This window comes from Urtica dioica, chromosome 1 (assembly GCF_054948205.1).
Source record: "Urtica dioica subsp. dioica isolate 48M chromosome 1, U.dioica_male_clone48M_v1_H2, whole genome shotgun sequence".
NCBI lineage: Eukaryota > Viridiplantae > Streptophyta > Magnoliopsida > Rosales > Urticaceae > Urtica > Urtica dioica.
Genome location: NC_142756.1, coordinates 827,927 through 848,555, shown reverse-complemented (window position 1 = coordinate 848,555; position 20,629 = coordinate 827,927). Strand labels below are relative to the sequence as shown.

The window sequence follows — 20,629 nt, the reverse complement described above, 5'->3', positions numbered from 1 at the left end:
TCAATTCTATACATATATATATTTGATTATTCATTATCAGTTGCAAACTTTCTTTCTGCACTGTATCCATTAATACAACAAAGAATTCATATTACAAGTACTATTGAAGTGGATTATGAATCAAGTGAATTTTAAAAAATTGCTAATATATAATGTCAAACATCTTTTTGAAAAGATTAATCATATCAGATAGCCATGTGATCTGAAACACAGGCAAGCAATTTGAGTTGGTGGTTTAAGAGAGTAGACAAACAGTAGATTTGAGGGCTATCCGGGTGAGAGGTATCGGAGGCCGAGAAATAGTGAATCTTTCTCTGAACCTCGATACAGCTCGATCCGGGGCATCGTTTTTCGACACCGAGCTCCTTCATCTTCGTCCATGTCCTCTTCACGTCGTCCCATCGATTCTCTCCGGCGAACAAATCGGCCAAAAGGTGGTACCAACCACCGTTTTCCGGTTCCAATACCCGAAGCTGATCCGAGGCGATCTCGCCGAGCCTCAGGTTCTTGTGAACCTTACACCCATTCAACAACGCGCCCCATATCACAGCGTTGGGCTCGAATCTCATGCCCCGAATCAAGCCCAGCGCTTCCTCGAGCAGCCCGGCTCGGCTCAGCAGATCGACCATGCAACCGTAGTGTTCGATCCCGGGGTCGATCGAGTACTCGTTCCTCATGCTCGAGAATCTCCGGCGACCCTCTTCGACGAGGCCCGCGTGAGCGCAAGCGCTCAAAACGCTGACGAACGTCACGCCGTTGGGTCCGACGCCGTGTTTTCGCATCTTCGCGAACATGGCTAGGGTTTCGTCGGCTCGGCCGTGGGACGAGAGACCCTCGATCGCGGCGTTCCAGCAGAACAAGTTCTTCTCTCGCAGCTTGACGAAGACCACGAGCGAGCTCTCGAGAGCGCCGCATTTTCCGTACATGTCGATGAGCGCGGACCCGATATAGACGTCGAGTTCGAACCCATTTCGGAGAGCGTAAAAGTGTATCCTCTTCCCGAGTTCGAGGGCTCCGAGATGGGCACAGACCGAGATCACGGTGACCACTGTTGTCTCGTCGGGTTTGGTGCCGGTTTCGATCATCTCTTTGAAAACCGAAAGAGCCTCTCGGTATCGTTTCGTCTGCGAGTAACACGCGATCATGGTGGTCCACGAGATTATGTCCCGGGAGGGCATTCGGTGGAACAAAAGCTCCGCGGATTCCACGTTCCCGATCCTAGCGTACCCGTCGATCATCGCGTTCCAAGTGGCCGTGTTCGATTGTGGGACCTTGTCAAACAATAACCCGGCGGAGGTGATATCGCCGGCTCGAATGTGAGCCGAGATCATCGCTGTCCAAGCGAAAGAATCTCTCTCGGGCATTTCGTCGAACACCTTCCGTGCTTCCTTGATCCTGCCCAGCTTCGAATAAAAATCAAGCAAATTAGTCTGGACATACACATGGGAGTCGAAGCCGTATTTCCACACATGCCCGTGAACCGCTTGGCCGAATTCCGGCGAGGATAGCGAACCGCAAGCCCTGATCAGCGGCGAGAATGTGTAGCTCGTGGGACAAATATCGGCCCTCAACATGGCTACGTACCAGTGCGAAGCTTCGAAAGGAAAACCGCAATTGACGAAGGCTCTGATCATGGCGTTCTCGAGGAACACGTTGGAAGTCTCGACTTGGCTGAATGCTCGGACCGCGCTGGCGATACAGAGAGACTTGGAATAGGCGGCGATGAATTGGTTGGCCAAGAAAGCGTCTCCGCTAGAACCAGACTTGATTACATAGGCGTGGAATTCTTCTATCTCGACCACGCTCGTGCACTTCTTGATGTGCTCGGCTATGGAGGAAATGGATTGGAGATTCAGTGCACAAAAATAGTTGAGACTTCCTCTAGTTCGTATCATCGCAAAGCAAAGGCTTGACTGTTGTTCATAAGGAACTTTGTTCCAAATATTTTTTTGCATCACTTAGAGCTCGAATCTAGACTTATTGGATTATTCACTTCAACATAGCAATGTCATTTTCCTCGCAATCAAAAGTTACTAATTGTTACTTCGGTGATAATATACCAAACTTAATAACTTTAATCAAAATTACAAATAAAAAAAATAAAAATAAAAATTCTGAATCTATATTTTTTTATGTCGAAATTTGTCATAAAATTAAGTATTTTATGACGAGTTTATATATAACCTTATTAGTTTTGAATGGGAAGATTTTGGAAGTCCTTCCGTGTCCCCCATATAGCACAATCTCTCTGTCAAAGCGTGTTGAGAGAGACTTGAGATTTTATTCAAAGCTTTCAATTCTATTTTTTTATTATAAATAATCAGTTGCAAACATTCTCTCTACACTCTAATCATTAATACAACAAATAATTCAAATTACAAGTACGATCATTATACAGTTTCTGAGTGTTGCACTCAATGACTGAATGCCAATTTGATTTAATAAATTACACAACACACAATACACGACCACATACAATATATCATCACCGCCGTATCGAACAATTTACAACAAAACCATTGAAGTCGACCGTTTTATCGCGGTTGTCTTTGTTGAGGCTGAGACGCCTCGAGAGCAAGAAGGATTTTTTTCCTCGGTCCCTGCAAATCAAAGCAACCATCTTGAATTGTGTGAGAAGAACATAACCATGAAAGTCAAACCTGAAGCTAGAGTTTAATTTTACAGTTTTTACCATTGGTATTCCCAAGTCCTTGAGGTCCTTATCTTCCATCTGCCTCAGTGCAGTCATGTCCACCTGGATATTATCACATACAATCCAAGCGTTAAAGATGGATTTACTTTTCCCATTTCTCTTGCTCTGACTCCTACAGAATATGCTAATAACGGAGAAGCCGATACGAAATACTTGGTCAGAGCAGAACTTACCTCTTCGACTTGGAAGAGAATCGCATATTTCTCCAACCCAAGGACGTGCAACAAACCAGATACGGTACGAGGTTCATCGACCTGACAGAGAGAAAGAGAGGCACACTTGACTTTATTAGTATTGGGACGAAGCTAGAATTATTTTTTAGGGGCGGCTAGTTTGAAAAAAAAAATCTCGATGGGGACTTATTTGAAAATTTCTTAGGTATTTTTTTTCTTTTCTTAAAAAGCGTGCTTGAGTCCCCACGGGCCCAATCTGGCTTCTTCTTTCTCTTTGAATGTTTTTCAGGACTAAATCCTCTCTCTCAACGAAGCTTTCCTTCTCTCATTTTTCCCAATTGAGTTTCGCAAAAAAAAAAAAAAAAAAAAATATGCAATGAAGAGCAACACAAAGAGACTAGTACCATATGTGAACGTTGTCGTCGCATGTTTCCATGTCCGATCGGGAAGTGCGAAACGAAATTCCTGGCCCCGGACGAGACTGGAATTGGCCGAGACCCGGAAACAACAAACCGTCCGTCTCTCAAAGCGTCCGTTGCCCTTACTTGCTGATGTGGCGGTACTGGTTCCCACATTTCGTCAAAACGTCTCGGAGGTGATATCCCCAAACTCGTCAGAGCTCTGTCGGAGTGCGATCTACCTCTCACCATTCCGTTCGGGGCTCGAGACGAGTAATGACTCCTCGCAGAGCCCAACGAGTGAAGATCGTCCGCGCTCTCTCTGGACGGAATTTTCCGGAAACCCACTGTTCCGTTCGCCTCGGAGTCGTCGTACTGCAGAATTCGGTGAACGACCTTCCCGCCTTGACTTTGCTTCGGTCGTCTTTTGCGAATCAATTTTAACCTGAGGTCATTGCGACTGAGCTGGTGATCTTCACTTGTCGCGAGGATCGATAATCAAGAACAGAGGAAACGATGCGTAAATTGAGTAAGTCAAAGATTTCAGGCGTCGTTGTATACCTTGCTGTGTATTGCCCGCAGAGCTCCACTTGATCTTGTCACTGCGCCGTCTATTATGAGATGCGAAGGAAGACACAGAATTGTCACGCGACCACAAAAAAAAGGTCCTAACTTAACATTAGATCTCAAGTAAACTAACCAAAAAGAAAGGTAAAATATCAACCATAACCCCTGAGTTTTATGTAAAGTCGACCACAACCATCCCCTCAGCTATCTGTTTACTGTTATATTATCGCTATGTTTATTGATTGTTAAAAATCTATTCCTCAATCAATATTTTAACAAAAATTTAGAAATATAAGCCACATAAACATAAACGTTTGTGTTTTAGCCAACGTTTTGTAAATTTTTCGTAAATAGCCAAAAACTTTTGTAAATGTTTTGTGAATAGCTATATTTACTAGAAAATTATTCTATACTTTTTGTTATTTTGATAGCGTAAATAGATTTACGTGGCTATTTAGAAAAAATTAACGAAACGTTGACTATTTCAAAAATTCTAACGTTTCATATGACTAGATAGCCACTGGACCCATATTTTAATTGATTTCCGCATGTTCGTTCACCAAAATGGATAATAAAGTAGATATTATCATATTACCGGGGACCATGATAGATTAAGAATAAGCTAAACTAATATGATCGTACATTCATTATGCCAAGTTTGGTAAATTAACTAAAAGTCCATAAAAAAATGTCGACTAAAGGATATCTCTTTTCATTATTTAGAAAATGTAAGGTGATCAACTTCAGAACTCCATGAAAATCCTGTAACTGTGATCATTTTTTTCTTTCGAAAACCCGAAAAGTTGAGATCGCCTTTGATAGCTTCACAATAGAATCCGTGGAATGAAAGAGGGCCCGATAGCTAAGATATTTTCCACATTAGTGATACCAATACATACACCTTGCTGATTTCTTGACTATGCATTTATGGAATAAAGGGATTAAGAATATCATCTAAGCTTTCATTCCCAAAAGTGCAACGTACCAGGAAAATGAAAAGAAGAAACATAACCGAACCTTTTGTTGGCATTTGAATCGATCCGTTGTCCATCCCCGGATGATCTCTTACTTCCAGACACCAATCCATTGTAACCACCACGCGAAAACTTCGATTCTGTACCTCCTCTCTCTACGACCTGCAAAAAAAAACATGTAAGGAAATCAAAAACCAAATACTCATTCCTCGAAATGGAAACAGTCAAGATCATGACCAATCCACAATCCTAGTACAGAAGAATCACGAACTACAAAGCTTGTTCCACGGAATTCCGAATTACTCTATCTATCAATCTAAGTAAAGCAATTAAGCTGAAATGCCATGAACCGAAGTACCTGACCGGAGCGACCGAGGGTGATAGTGACCCTGGGATTCGACATCGCCGAGAACAAAGCTAAGTTCTCGAAATCTTCGGCTTTTCAGGATCCGAGAGAGGAACGAACAGATTTTTGCTTCTTTCTCGACTAGGAACGGAAACGATTTGATGTGCGACTGAGTGGAATTGAGAGCAAGTCGAAGCTCGGCATTGCCATGGCCGTAGCTTCTCCGATTGGAAGAGAAATCGCAGAGGAAGAAAGAGAGAAACCCTAGAAAGTAAGAAAAGAAGGAAATTTAAAAGAGAGAAAGAAGAGAGCTTTTGTTGAAGAAAGGAAAGTGAGGTGTTTGCTTCGTTCTTGTCTGAATTCGCTCCCCTCTATTTTTCTCTACACTTTGCAAGCGTAGACTCTTGACTAGGGCCGTGGTAAAGTGAAGTAGTGAACATTGAAGGAAAAGACTTTAATCATTTGTTGAATTTTTTTTTTTTTTTTAACGGTAATTGCTTTTACTTGTGAGGAGTTTAATTTTTAATATCTAATGTATTTGATTATGTTCAAGTTAAAGAGCTAATTAAACTAAAATGTGTGAGTGCACGATTACATTAATTTGTTCGACCCTAAAGTGGTAAATTATTTATATAAATCATCTAAAACTCTAATCATAACATCAAAACAATTTTGACGACCTAACAACATAAAAATTTAAATTTTAGTCATTTTGTTAATGATTAGTTGTATGATATTTTCTTTGAATGTAAGAGAAAATACAAATTACATATATTGAGACAATTCAAAATTCTGAATGATCTCAAATATGCGAGAAATACGAATTTTGTAGTCGGGTTTTGGATTTTGACAAGCTTTTCAAGAATTTTAATTTATAATTTTTTTAATTAAATACTGAAATCAATGTCAAGGAATTTTTTTTAGCAAAAATATAAGTAAATAATTGTGGTTGTAATGTAATAATCCAATGTAAATTACAAAAAGATATTTGAAGTATTAGCTACTAATCTCAGGCGTGTGCTTTACATGCTGAGCAAAGGTAAAAACAATCATGCACAACAGTAGAGAGAACGGAAATCCAAAAGACATCTGATGATTAGTTTCACGTAGTATATAAATATATACATACAAAACATGAACTTTTGTCATATTCTCTCTCACTTCCTTCTCTCTCACTTCCTTCTCTCCTGCCAGGTACAAAGAGTTAAAGTGTTCAAAGAAAAATCCAGTTACATATTTGCAGTTGTTTCCCTGATCTCTTCCAAAGAGATTGTCTGCAACACAACGAAAACGGCAGCGGTTTAAGAGACCACAAAATACAGAGGCTTTTAACGAAATCGAAATAAAACGACAACCCGGGAAACTAGGTGCAATTTATCTCTCTCTTTTGTTCCGAATTCATATTATTACAATTTCGAATCGATATAGATAGTAATAGCAGCGATAATCGGGATTATTACCTGTTCTTTCCCTGCAAAATCGTTTTCTGGAGTGAGAAAGAGCATGCAGTGGCATTCCTTCCTGTCGTGCCAAGAAGCAAGTTATATATCCATGAGGTTTATAAAATTGATTAATGGCTTAAAAATGGTGTGTTTTATGCATAAATAAGTTTCGATGTGGTTTGTAGCTAGAAAATTGGAACCTCTCTCTCATAGGCACACATGGACAGTTCCAAAAGCCCTGCTTAGCTTCAGCGTCCTTGTCATCATAATGCCTGAATGATATATGGACTTTAGACTAAGATTGTTACAAGGAAACAATAGTGCTAATTATGCAGAAAACTTAAGCGAATTCTTACCGACAAGGGCAAAGTGGTGCGCCCAATTGATCTTTATGATCTGCCAATCCCTGTTGCAATTCATACCGAGATTCTCATCAAGGGATGCAAAATAAATGGAAGAAGAGACACAAGGACTTGGCTAAGGAAACTGTTATCGACACGCTCTTTTGTACGGGTAGTTAAGATTAAGATAAAAACATAATTTGAGTGTTAACACTGCAAAACCTCTTTTTCGAGCAAAACCAATACTGCAAAGTGAAAGAAATTATATACATTTTTAATGCAAAAGTAGAACATGTACTTAAAAAAAATAAAAAAATGTTTAGAACAAGTCAAGTCAATTCGAATGAGCTAATGAATAGGCCAAAAAGAGAATGTACTCTCACACATAATATGACTACTCAGTGCTCTTCTCTAAGCCATGAATTCATTTCAAATTCAAACTTCAATACCATGTCCAGTTTCTATATAGCCTAAACATCCAAGGCACACGAATATAGGACAGTTTTTTTTTTTTTTTTAAATCGGTAAAATCTTAAACGAACTTCCAACTTAAATCTATGGTGCAAAGGCCGAATCTTGATTCCCAAAACAACATATACCATATTCTTAGCTGATAGATTCACTAACAACATATTAGACTAATCGACAATGAAGATGCCAAAAAAATACCTTGATAACAACAGATGTGACTCCCTTATCGACGCAGAAATACGTGTCAGACCTTCGAGCATATTGCTCCGAGAACTTCCTCATTATCTCAACAGACTTCTCCGACGGTTCGACTGCGAAAATTGAATAAAAACAACCGACCTTAGAAACAAAATTGCCAAAAATGAACAGTGTCTCTAAAACAATAGGAAAACGATTCGTTATAGCCGATTTTATTTAGTGGATAAATTGGCCAAAAACTACACGATAAGCTTAGCAATCGAAAAGTTTAAATTCCATATCGTTCTGGCACATCTTTTGCGAAATTTTATACACGTTTATCCTATCATAGGGCTTTCAAACAGAAAATTTCACACCAGTTTTCGATTCAACAATGTCACACAATACCTTACTTAACTAACTTAATGTCATACAAAACCAGTAGATACTGATTTGTTTTTTCTTCGTATAGACGATTATTGAGAGCCACGAGCGATTAAAAAGAGGAAATTCCAAAGGTCTATTCGTGATTCATTTCCAAAAGAGTGACAGACCTCGGAGTTGAAGAGGACTGAAGTGACAAACCTTGGGCGCGGATCAGAGTGCGTTGACGAGAGCGATTGGGATGAGAAACGAAAGACGAAACGCCGAAGCTCAACGAAGAAGACGAAGCTTGAACACTCATGGCTACGAAGAAGGAAAAATCTCAATCTCTCACTCTCTGTTTTTTGCGTTTAGTTCTTGCTTCTTGTAATACTTTTATTTATTGAATTTGTTTTAGTTTTTTAATTAATTAAAATAAAGCAGCGACGACCACTCATTTGTTAAGATCGGCGGAGAAGTCACGCGAACCACTCGACTCGCTCCATTTCCAAAGCGCCCAATGGGCTTCCCTAGGCCCAATCTATTAGGCCCGTAATTGCCACTGTAATGTTGTCGTTTTTTGCTCTGTGGGTGTGATTGGTTGTGAAATATATGTCATTCTGACTTGCATTTGATAAAAGGTATTAACATTCTAAACACTATTCTCTAGTATGTACTATGTATTACAAGTAAATACTCGTCATGAAATAAATTTTTTTTTTCTTAAAGGAAATAGTCAACTTAAACGTTTGGAATTCTTAAATAGTCAACATTTCATAAATGTTAGGTAAATAACCACTGCGTTTTATTTACATGCGTAATTTTACAGAAATGCCCTTAATTTCCGACCCGTATCTTATGTTTTTTTATGACACTGTTGAATAATTGTATTGTATTTATGAGATATGAATAATATGTCCATATATTGTAGTTAAGAATATTAAAATCTGTCTAGTAACCAAACACTAGTTATTTGTAGTCTAATATAATTGTAATTGATCAGTTAAATAAGTTCAATAAGTTCATCAACATCTAACAAATGTAGTCTTATACAATTAATAATATTAAAGATGGTACATATTATTATGAATTAATCTAGTATTAATTATGGCCTATTTAATAAATTGTCTAAAAAATAGTCCGTCCCAGTGATGATTGTTAATTTCGTCAGCACGCAAAAAAAAAAAAAAAAAAATTACCATGTGGAAATCTATACATTATTTGAGACATGATTATTTGTCATGAACTCAAGATAAGCTATGTTTCCACCATCGATCTAAATGTTGTTGTGCTTCCCAAGAGTCTAGTTTATGGAACTCAAAGAGAAGCTCAACATATAAGGCCTCTCAATGTAGCTTATATGAGGATGTTATTTTTGTATACGAGTGTTGTTATTTATCAGCGCGCTGACGTATCAACACACTCATATGTGTGACTCTTACTTGACATGTGAAACTCACCTGATATGAGTATATAGTATTGATATATTATTTTTATATATAATATAGTCTCCCCGACTACGTTAGCAAAGGAATCCTAAGATTAGTTAATAATTAGGATGCTAATGTAAGAGTTAGCATGCTAATGTATCAGCCAGAACTACTCCCCTAATGAGAACTCATCAACAAATAGCCATTTGATTAGACTCTCCTATAAATAAAATTATGTTCTTTCAGAAAGTCTTTTTCTATGTCTTTTTGAGCTCGATGAAATATTTTTTACTCGTGTCTAAATAAAAGTTAAAGCAATGTGCCAATGTCGTTCAACTTTTGATAGTGAGAGAAATAAATTTAAAAAAAGACCCTTGATTACTAATTAATTACTTCTTGTAATCACAAGTTAATTCGAGTTTTTATTCTTTTATGCTGCACACTAGTGATCAATATAGACTTAGGGAAGACCGAAGGAGTATACAAAGTTTATAAACATAACTGAACAAAATAACTTGTTTCAAAATATCTTTTTTTTTAAACCCCAGCACTTTTTTTTATTATTTTTTTTTTACTTTTAAAGTATAAATATAGTTTACAAATACGATACATGCTTTGTACTTGCTGACCCTAGCGTTTGAGGAGTAATGATAGTCACACAGATAAAGGATGAAAAACGACATGTGTGGAAGATAAATTGGACATTGAATTCAGCTCCAAAAGTATTCCAACGCACAAACCTGACTTATTAAAAATATAAAATCAGACTTAATTCAACTTTTGATTACTTTTTGCTCCAACTGACACATATAATTAATGTATATCTGAAGAATATTGATGCCTACTTCCGAAAAAGAATATATCGGAAGTCCAACTAATGATGACGACACATTAAACTAATTTTTATCTTGATATTAGTTCTGAAAAATATCAAGAGATAACCTAATTTTCATCGTCGTTGTGAAATAGCCCTAGTGTTTTTTTTTTTTTTTTTTTTTATAAAAAAATAGGCTTCCTCAAACCTCTTCGATCATTCAAGAAGAGAAAACTCAAAGAATTCTCATTAACAATTAGAATTGACTTCAACCATACAAAGATTCCGGACAAAGACCAAAACTTCATTCAAATAATAGATGTCCTAAATTGAAAATAGAAACAGAAGATTGACAAAGTAAATAAACGAACAAGAATCTATTTTGCCGAAAATGTTAATCCCGTCAAGAATTCCATTGGACCTCTTCCACATATGTCTTCTGCAAATCCTGAAATCGAGCAAGATCACTACCAATCCTAAGTAAACACTCGATCTTTACATCAAACTCGGTTTCCTGAGAGACTCTAAACTGTCTCGAGACAAAACAAAGCTAATCCATCCAAATTTCAATTTTTGTTTTTTTGGAAAGAGGATAGCAACATAAATTAAACCCAAATAACTATTTCATTTGCACCACTCAAACACCCACCTTAATGTGGAACAACAACACTACTCACTATCTGACTAACACATCCATACCAACGAAACATAAAACTACATCTGACCAGCCAGATTAAACAAAACAGAGAAACAAAAATAGAAGCTATACCAAACGACGCCAACTCCTAGATGCCCAAAACACCTTCGCCGCGTCCCTCGCAGTCAACGCCCGGAGCTTCGCCTCAGCCAAACTTGCAACAATCCGCTCGGAGAAAAATTGAGCCGGAGCTCAGCCCTTGTAACCCGCATGGAACGAAAATAAAGCTTGGACCCAAGAACGAAGCCAGTACCAGTCCAGGGTGGGCTATAGCTCCCCCTCAAATTTTTTTTTTTTGCACTTTTTGTTCATTTTTCATTTTATTTTTATATTTTTGTATCCTCAAAATTTACAAATCAACCCCCAGTGATTTTTTTTTTTTTTGCAAATTAGGCCCCCTTAATTTAGATTCATGGCTTCGTCCCTGCTTGGACCGGTCGTCAAAACTCGGATCCAGAGCCCAAACCCACCATTCCGGTTCAAATCTGAGATTTGAGCCGGATCTCTTAAAAAAAAACCTCCCGGAGAAAGCCGATATGCTGCTCGACCGAGACACCCCGAAGGGAATGGCCATCCGTCGGGGCGGAGATGAACCGGAGGACCGCGCCTATGGAGACAGAACAGAGTCGAACGATGCCCTTCTCCTGGGTCGGAGTCGAACGAGAGCGACATCCTTGTCCCGGGCCGGGGTGGCGGCGATGAGCAACTAGGGTTTCTTGTTGAGAGAAAACCCACGTAGAGAGAGAGAGTGAGTCTTTTTAAAACGGTAGCAATTTATGAAAATTTCGTATGAAATAACCTTAGTAGTTCCAGAAGAAAAAAACCCGGTTGAACTTGCGTTAGGCCTTTGATCATGTGATTGTGAGTCGTAGCATTGATCATGATTATTCATAACAAGTCCTTGGCATGACATGATGAATTAATATACATATATATATATATATATGGTCATAATGAAATTCACATTGAAACACACGTGATGTACCAAAAGTAGCAAGAACATTGTAGTATATAAGATACGTCACGATTAAGAACGTGACGTATAATACATGCATGTACATATATATCAATATGAATCTCTGTCCAGTTTTATATGATGAACATACAAATTTCGTGCCGGAGACGGAATAGAATTAGAATTCTTTTCCTAAAGATTTACATAAGTAAACAACACACACACACACACAAACACTTGTATAGATAAAAAAAAATATTTGCTCAAATAAATAACTCATTTGAACATGCAAATTGTACTATCACGTTTTCTAGACTCTACTCAGCAAGAAGTGTATTAATTTATTAACTACTTATATAGGTATAGCATCTGTTAATGAAATAATAATAAATAAGTAAAACACTAGTTGTAGCATCACATATATATTATTATTATTATTTCTAATCAGAAAACGCTGTCATAAGTTTTGAGTACTGATAATCATTCAGAAGGCATTGCATGCTTCATTAATCGTTCGCGTCATGAATATATTTATTATCAAGTCGCTAAAGTTACAATCTAGTATATATCTTCATGTATACACGCAAAGAAATACGACCGATGGTCATGATTACATGACTGGGTCTTGTAAATGTCTTCGTGTTGTCTGTGCTCAATTATTCGTATTTTGACTTCAGAAGCTAATTACTCTCTCTCTCTCACTCTCACTTTCTCTCTCTATATAGATATATATACATATATATGATATGTCTATACTCTATATGTATAATTATATATACATAGTCACACCAATAGTATGTGAGTCATGTGACTAATTTTTCAGGTAGATGGGCCTAATTAACTAATTAATGATTTGCTTGAGCTACGATGAAACCCTATATGCACATAGATCACAAAATTCAAATATGGTCCGATAAAAACAAATTGATACTAATGCTTTTGAAAACCCTGATACAACCAAACGTCAAAGTAGCTCGAGATCTACTAAAAATAGAAGGAATCACTATATTGTTTAATGACGAGGCATTTTACATTTTAGTGACTAACGATCGGAGAGGGAAAAAATCAGGAAGTACTAGGTCAAAATACAAAAAAAAAAAGTATAATAAACCATGAACCATAGTATAATACAACTAGATTAATATTATTTATACTGATATATGCAGTACACAAGATCTTACATCTACATATAACAAAAGAAGAGCTATTGAAAGAAAACTAGGAATCCAGAAAACCCTTTGAACGACATCCAAAGAAAACAAGATCTAAAAACGAAACAAAAGATATTATATATATATATTAGATGTAAATAGTGCTTTTACTTGCGACTGAGTTGATTTGCGTTTGGTGTAGAGCAAACCATTCGGACCACGACGCTTGATTCCCCAAAGAAGATCAAAAGAGATCACCTTTTCTTTCAATCAAATCTCTCGTAAAACACAAGTCTTGGTGAAGAAGAAGAAGAAGAAGAAGAAGAAATGTCACAACCACCGAAATATAGGCATGGCTTGATAAACAAACTTTGTTGATACTTTCTAGTGATCGTAATCATTGTGTCTCTCTCTCTCTCTGTCTCTCCTTCTTTTCTTTTCTTTTTCTTTTTTCTTTTTCTGATAATCGGCTGTTGGTGTGATGATGATGGGTTTGAAGCTTGTGGGGTGAGATTGAGAAGAAGTTGAATAGGAAAGATGAAGAAAGAGTAATGATGACCATTCTGAAATTTCGGAGACGACATAATTATCTCTCTCTCTCTCTCTCCTGCGTTGAAAAACCAAGGCTGATTATACCCTCTTCAATTTCTAGGGTTTTCTTTTGCTTTTTTTTTTTTCCCTTCTTTTTATTTATTTATATTTTGCCTCTCTCTCTCTCTCTCTCTCTCTCTCTCTCTCTCTCTCTCTCTCTCTTATCTTCTACATCTATACTCTATAGATTAGAATGATGAATGTGATTCACCTAAACTGAATATGTCATATGTGTGTATATATTTCACAAAACTAAGTTTCTCACTAAATATAAAAAAGCGTGCGTGCGTGACATAAAAACTCATTTGCCGAATTATTGTCTACCCGAGAAAATAAGAAATAGGATCGATCCTATAAAAAAAATATTCCTCTTATTCCTTGTATTATAAAAGTACTTGATAAGTAATAACTATTAGTAATTAATTTCTGACTAATCACTCACTTCAAGACAGATATTATGATTTTTTTTTTTATAAATATTACGATTTGTCTGAAAGTTATTACTTTTATAGTTTTAGTTCTTTTTAACTTTTCTATTATATATGATTAATAGAGCTATAATAAATTAATAATATATAAGTGTAGTATTCTATTTAAATTTTTATAAATAAGCATATGCTTTACTGTAATATATATATATATATATATATATATAGTTGAACAAAAAAATGCATTGACATCAATATTTTATAGTTTATACTACGAAATTACTTACTCTGAATTATGACATCATTCCAATGAGAGTGCTGTGGATTAATTTTTTATTCGGAACCAATGCTCGGAAAACATCATTATTAAGTAAGTAGGTCTGTGACATTTTTTTTTCTTTTGCTACGAAGTATGTGGCATAGAGAGTCACTTTCCTAAAGCATAAATAAATAAATTAATTAAATATAGTATTTTGAGCGTTGTGACGATGGAATTTTCTGGAATAGTACACATGAATGAGAACAAATTTGAAATAAGAGAAAACGACTAAAAACAGACAATAAGACTCAGAAGCATGTTCCCCAACCTTTAGTACATTGCATTCCATAGCACAAAACTATTCATAAAAATTGTAAGTATATGGAATTTGTGCAACTTATTAATTATAAAAAAGGCTATATTAATAAGAAAAATAACTAAACAGGAAAAAATGTTTTGTTACCAACAGAAAAAAATTAGCGTCATTAAAATTTATACTAGTATAAGGAATACATTTTTATCTTTAATATTGATTATTATACGGAATTTTTTTTTTGTCCAGCCTAGATATACTAGTTTTTATAAAATATATTAAAACTATACAAAAATATTAATTGGTCTACTTTAATTTACATGATTTATATTAGAAAATCGATCTTTCGTTTGAAATATTCTAACGGCCTCTTAAATTACGTAATCCAATTTTGTCTGAAAAAATCTTTTATTTAATATTCATTTCAGGGTTTCATTTATTTGATCAATTATTTTTAAATATTATGTAGAAATTATAATATCAACCTAAACCATAGATTCACATCTAAAAATTCGTTTTTTTTTTAATATTTAGTTATATAATGTATTCCATGTGAAATATGTGAATAAAAACTTCTAGATTATAATGAGTTAATAAATAGCTCAATTTTGTTAGGTAGTTTGACAAAAATGACAACATATATCTATAGTCAATTTTCAATTATTTGCGTTTGGTATACATTAATTTGTCTCCTATACATGTAGCCCTAATAAATGGACTACTCAGAAACCTTCTCTCGATGCAATGCACGAGCAAGTACTGCTATGAGAAATTGCTTTCAAACTAATGAGTTTTGGAAGGAAATATCTCTGGAACGCACTGCAAATTCCCAATTGATATAAATGTCTTTTAGGGTACAGAAGTATATAATATATATACACTTATGATGTCCCCCACTAAAAACCCTAGCTAGAACCAATATTTTCCATCATGATGAAATAAATAACCTTTGGTTTATTAACTTCAATTAAGTAATAAAGCTTTTCACAGACATGCCTGGTATATATCTGAAACGCAACAAAAACATAGGTCACTAAACGGGTCAAAGTCAAAACAAAAAGACAATAATATCTCATTGAAAGCTAATATAAATGAGCTAAATATATTCACCATAATTAGTATTCACTGGGTACATAATATGTACTACATATTATAATTTTAATATAACATATATATCTAAAAAAATATAATATATATATATAATACAGTTGACCCTATAGAAGTTATATGTTCCTTAGTGGTAATTCATGCTCACATAGTGATAAAGGATACAATTCCAAATAGTATTAATCTCCATGAATAAAAAAATAAATAAATAAAAGCGTTATGTATAATGGGGTCTTGTGAAATCTCAAGTTCTCTATTATAGATTTTTTGTGTGTGCATGAAAGTACTATTATAGATGGACCCATAGGTCCTATTATTGATAACAATTAATGTGTTAGCCAAACCGTATATTGGATGAAATTACGAATGTTCAGCCATTTCAGGTCAGTCGGAAGTTTAAAAGCGTAGCGTGACTTTATGAAAATCTTGGACCCAGTGTTGAAAAAGGAAAAATAGATTATAAAGTAAAAAAAGTAAATAAGTATATATTTATATTATATATTCAATTAAAAAACAATTGGCGTCGGGTAGAATGTAGAAAGAGTATATCAGGTAACAACCGTAGATAGTGAAAAAAGAGTAAAACTTTCTAACGACTCTTCACCAAATCTTATCTTTTCCTTTTCCTTTCTCAATTTAGTTTCAGAAAACGAACTTCGTTGCAAGAAAGTGAATAAAAAATCCCCATAATTACTTCATACTAAAATCCTCATAATTACTTATACTAATTTGTACAATTGAAAGTAATATATGATTTATGATTATAAATCATTTTTTATACATATTTTATTTGATCTAGTTTCAGAGATATAATTATTTTATATAATGTTAAGTGTGTATAAATTTATTAAAATTAAACACCACAAATTTAGAGAAAAAAAATTTCAATCTAATACCGGGTAGATATAAAAAGAACATAAATTTTGTACGTGTCAAAAGGTGTGTAATTGGTAGCTGATACAAAGAATGTTAATTGCATTCGAAGAAGAAAGGGCAATGATCCCATCATTGGGACAAAAGTCAATGATAAATTTTTGTTGCCATACTAAAAATTTATTTATTTTTATTCTTGGTTGAAAGTTAAGACTGAAAAAAGTAGACACCCATACCCATTTATCCGATACTTATCCCTTTAACACTAAAAATATGCTTTCATCATAGATTGATCTTGAGCCTATTGTTTGCGTTATTTATCATTTGACTAACACTATAACGTTGATAGTGTTGATTTATTATTTGTTTATAATTAGAGAATTAATTAAAACGGATTGAAGGGTAATAGGTCCGACACTTTTCTACTTGTTTACACGACGGGTGTACGATGGGAGCCGAGCCGTCGAAGTTGACTCGGCTGGAATAGACGTGGCACAAGTACAACCGTTGGATAATTCGATGACATGTGTCCAAAATTGGACATACGATTGTGTACGGAAGGCGTTCGCGTATTCCTTCCATACATCTACGCTTATTGAATGGCTGGGATTGAAAGAATCACCATCCATCGATGCATTTCATTTAAAGACTAAAATTAGTATAAAGGGTTGTTAATTTCAAAACTATGATTATTTATAAATTTATTCTTACTAAAAGTTAATAATGATTTTAATTCCAAAATTATGATCAAATTTTAAAAGAGGAATTGGCGGCATAAATCATCAAACTCTTTCTCTGGACTCAGTTTGGTATTCAAACTTTTTTTTTACGGGAATAATCACTAAACTGCATTTTTAGTACCGACGTTACTCATTTTAACGATTTTTTTTATGGAAATCCACGTGTCTCAATCTAACACGTACCTTTCGGCGGAGTTGAGGCTATGGGCCTCATTGGTGACCCGGAGGAGCCCACCGGCGACGTAACCAAAGTCGCCGGAAGCCGCGGCGGCGAACATGGAGCGAGGGTTGATCATCGACGGCCCTTGGATCCACCGGTCTTGGACGAGGCTGTACCGCCACACGACCGGAACTCCGTCGTCTTCCTTGCCGGAGACCAGCAAGTGGGTCCCGGCGCAGAGCGTCTCTTTGATTGGGCGTTGCCGCCGTCCAAACAGAAAGCCGGGAGAGGGAAAGTCTGGTGCATAGTGCCGGCATCGAGATACGACGTCCCCGAAGACAAAGCCTCCAACGGATCCGCGGTGGCTCCTTTGTATTTGAGCTGGTCCAGTCCTTTCGACACCACTACGGGCACTACTTCGTTCTTGACCCTAATATCGGGCTTGCTCTGGAGCTCCTGGGCCAAGTTCCCGGGAGGGTGGTCCATCATCGCCGCCGTGTCTGCGAGGAACATGGTCGCCGGAGCTTGGTGGTTTCTGTTGAGGGCGTTGGAGGGAGAGATTCGGCAGTTGTTGGTGGAGGGAGAAGAGGTGGAGCATGAGGGAGCGTCGCCGTCGGTGAGGCCCGAGTTGGCTCTCATCACCATCATGCTCGTGTTGATGTTCATGGGCTGCGACAAAGGCAACGGCAATGGCTGATTGATTCCCTATCAATTTTTTATTTATTTAAAATAATACTGATATTTTAGTGGGTAAGAAAAGTCACATGAAGTTGTTATAAGAAAAAAAAACCATTAATAATACTGAATATGTTTAACCATGGTAACAAAATGCTTTAGCCTTACTTCCGTAAAAAAAATCGTTAAAATGAGTAACGTCGGTACTAGAAATGCAGTTTAGTGATTATTCCCGTAAAAAAAAAAGTTTGAGTACCAAACTGAGTCTAGAGAAAGAGTTTTATGATTTATGCCGCCAATTCCTCAATTTTAAAATATATACATCATTTTTGTCCAAAATAGGCCTCTAAGGCTTTAAGCCCATACTGATCTTTTGGGCGTTAAGCCCACGTGCTTTTCGCTGCTAACGAAGCTAATTCATGTGGAAAATATCGTAGCTACCCCAATTTAATTACTGTATACGAGAATATCCTATTTCTCATTCTTATCCAGATAATACATATTTTCCTTGGTGTTTAAAGTTTAATTTGATTTTATTGTTAGTTTTCTATTTCGTTTTTTTATTATTTATTCATGGTTTCTTTTAAAATCACGGAAAATTATCTGAAATTAAAAAAAAATTATAAAAATATGAAAATTAGAGATATTCAGGGAATGATCATAAAGTATTCGTTGAATTTTTGCCTTGTTTTAGGAAATTTTATAAATTTTTGGTATTCTCTATTCACTTTCATTTCCATGAGCATTTTTTTTTGGGGAAATGGTCGGATCTACTACTCATTTCAATGATTTTGACCAAAATATAGAGTTTTTTGTTTTGGACACTTTTAGTAGTTGTTTAAGTGAGCAAGTACATATTTGCCCTTGACTTATTTTTTGTTTTGAAAATACCCCATTAAAAAAACCAGCCATTTCCCTTTCACAAATGAATAAAAAGTCAGTCTCCGTACAAAGAGGCCCTCAATAAACCTCCAATCTCCAAAGCCCTCGCTGTATCTCTCGGGCTTGCTTTATGCACTGAAACGAAGAGGGCGAGAAAAAGGAGAAATGGTTTCAGCGGGGCGTTGCGTTTCTTCTTCAGACTACGTCGTAATAAAGTCTCCGAACAACAAGCGAGAGTACAGACTCATCGAACTCGACAATGGCCTCTCGGCGTTGCTCGTCCACGATCCCGAGATTTACCCCGACAGACCACCCACAGCCGAGGACGACGACATGGACTGCGATGAAGACGACGACGACGAAGAAGAAGATGAATCTGACGAAGAGGAAGACGGCGAAGAGGACGACGATGAAGAGGACGAAGATGAAGGCGAGGATGAGGAAGGAGGAAAAAGAAGGCCCGTCGGTGCTTCTCAGACTAAAAAGGTTTGCTTCGTCTCTGAAATATGGTCTGTTATGGTTTGATATCTTCCAATTGTTATAAGAGTCCTTTGTGATGATTATGCATTTGTATTACTATGAAATCGTTTGTTTGATAGGAAATAAAAAAAGCCTAGTTGATGCGATGGAGAAGGGTATTGATTTGAGGAAACAAATACTGAAGCTGTATAAAAATTATTATCATGATGGATTAATGAAGCTAGTTATTATTGGTGGAGGTAAAGTACCCTTTTTTTCTTTCTTTTATTTGTTAGGAAGTTATCCTTGTTTTTCTTGACGGACCCAATTGAGGGACTGCAATTTTAAATTGTTGATGTCTTGTACTCTTATATATGGAATCAATAATAGCTTCATCCATTAGGTAACTGGTAGTTTAATTTCTGTTCAACTTCATACATGAGAAACAGTGTTTGAATCAAATTTCACGTACACATTTTGGTTTCTTATCGAGTCACTTCTATCGTCTATATCTAGGATACTTATAACCATTTCCATTGTTGTAAAAAATCATGTGATATTCGTACTTGCTGGGTTAAGAAGGCTATGTTTTATGTGTGCCATGTGCCATTTTTTACCCACACGTTGTTGGTTATGTTGAGATATAAGTTTGAAGTAACAAGGATAATTGTCCACTAAATTGTCAACTGTCTTTGTTGCAGAGAATTTACTAGCTTATCATGCAGAGAATATCAACTATGTTTATAAGACATGGGATGCGGAGTTAATAAAACATGTAGCTAGTTTCTTCAGGCCTGAAAATATGAGGATTGATGTGGTCAAGGCAGTTGAGAACTAGACCCACTACGTAGACATGTCTGCTTTAGATGCAGCTCTGATGAACATATTTAGGCGGAAGTTCGGGATAGATTTATACCGTCATGGAGCGGTGAAGCTTGCGACCGGCTACGAATCTGACAACGAGTTTCCGACATCTTTGGCCTAGGATGTTTATATTTATATGAACTCAAATCTCAAACTATGTTTTATATTTCTGTATGGTTTTGTATGACTTGAATGCCTAAAACTACTTTATATTTTGGTTTATATTTTTGTATGGTTTTGTTTTGATATGGCCGTGTCTATAGTTG

The 20,629-nt window shown here is 36.2% G+C and overlaps 4 protein-coding genes across 5 annotated transcripts; 1 reads left to right on the top strand and 3 right to left on the bottom strand.

Annotated features, from left to right (window-relative positions):
* Positions 1–4: 4 nt before the first annotated feature.
* Positions 5–1,990, bottom strand: LOC149406026 (basic helix loop helix DNA-binding superfamily protein). The gene has a single exon (XM_089608392.1). The coding sequence runs from the start codon at positions 1,953–1,955 to the stop codon at positions 186–188; it is 1,770 nt and encodes a 589-aa protein (XP_089464518.1). The 5' UTR covers positions 1,956–1,990; the 3' UTR covers positions 5–185.
* Positions 1,991–2,278: 288 nt separating this feature from the next.
* On the bottom strand, positions 2,279–5,586 carry LOC149406025 (uncharacterized). Its single transcript, XM_089608329.1, has 7 exons — positions 5,184–5,586; positions 4,869–4,987; positions 3,846–3,895; positions 3,291–3,757; positions 2,887–2,967; positions 2,693–2,755; positions 2,279–2,600 (listed from the first exon to the last, which is right to left on the bottom strand). The coding sequence occupies exons 1-7, from the start codon at positions 5,226–5,228 to the stop codon at positions 2,535–2,537; spliced, it is 891 nt and encodes a 296-aa protein (XP_089464455.1). The 5' UTR covers positions 5,229–5,586; the 3' UTR covers positions 2,279–2,534.
* A 753-nt stretch (positions 5,587–6,339) lies between these two features.
* LOC149406024 (ferredoxin thioredoxin reductase catalytic beta chain family protein) lies at positions 6,340–8,369 on the bottom strand. Its single transcript, XM_089625554.1, has 6 exons — positions 8,188–8,369; positions 7,624–7,736; positions 6,970–7,019; positions 6,814–6,885; positions 6,632–6,692; positions 6,340–6,445 (listed from the first exon to the last, which is right to left on the bottom strand). Exons 1-6 carry the CDS (start codon positions 8,285–8,287, stop codon positions 6,401–6,403), a joined length of 441 nt encoding a protein of 146 aa, XP_089481680.1. The 5' UTR covers positions 8,288–8,369; the 3' UTR covers positions 6,340–6,400.
* A 10,787-nt stretch (positions 8,370–19,156) lies between these two features.
* LOC149406023 (uncharacterized) lies at positions 19,157–20,233 on the top strand. 2 transcript variants are annotated; one of them, XM_089628968.1, is made up of 2 exons: positions 19,157–19,526; positions 20,201–20,233. In XM_089628968.1, exons 1-2 carry the CDS (start codon positions 19,206–19,208, stop codon positions 20,210–20,212), a joined length of 333 nt encoding a protein of 110 aa, XP_089485094.1. In that variant the 5' UTR covers positions 19,157–19,205; the 3' UTR covers positions 20,213–20,233. The 2 variants fall into 2 exon arrangements, with proteins under 2 accessions (XP_089485094.1, XP_089485086.1); XM_089628960.1 differs by lacking the exon at positions 20,201–20,233 and adding an exon at positions 19,640–19,753.
* Positions 20,234–20,629: the final 396 nt, after the last annotated feature.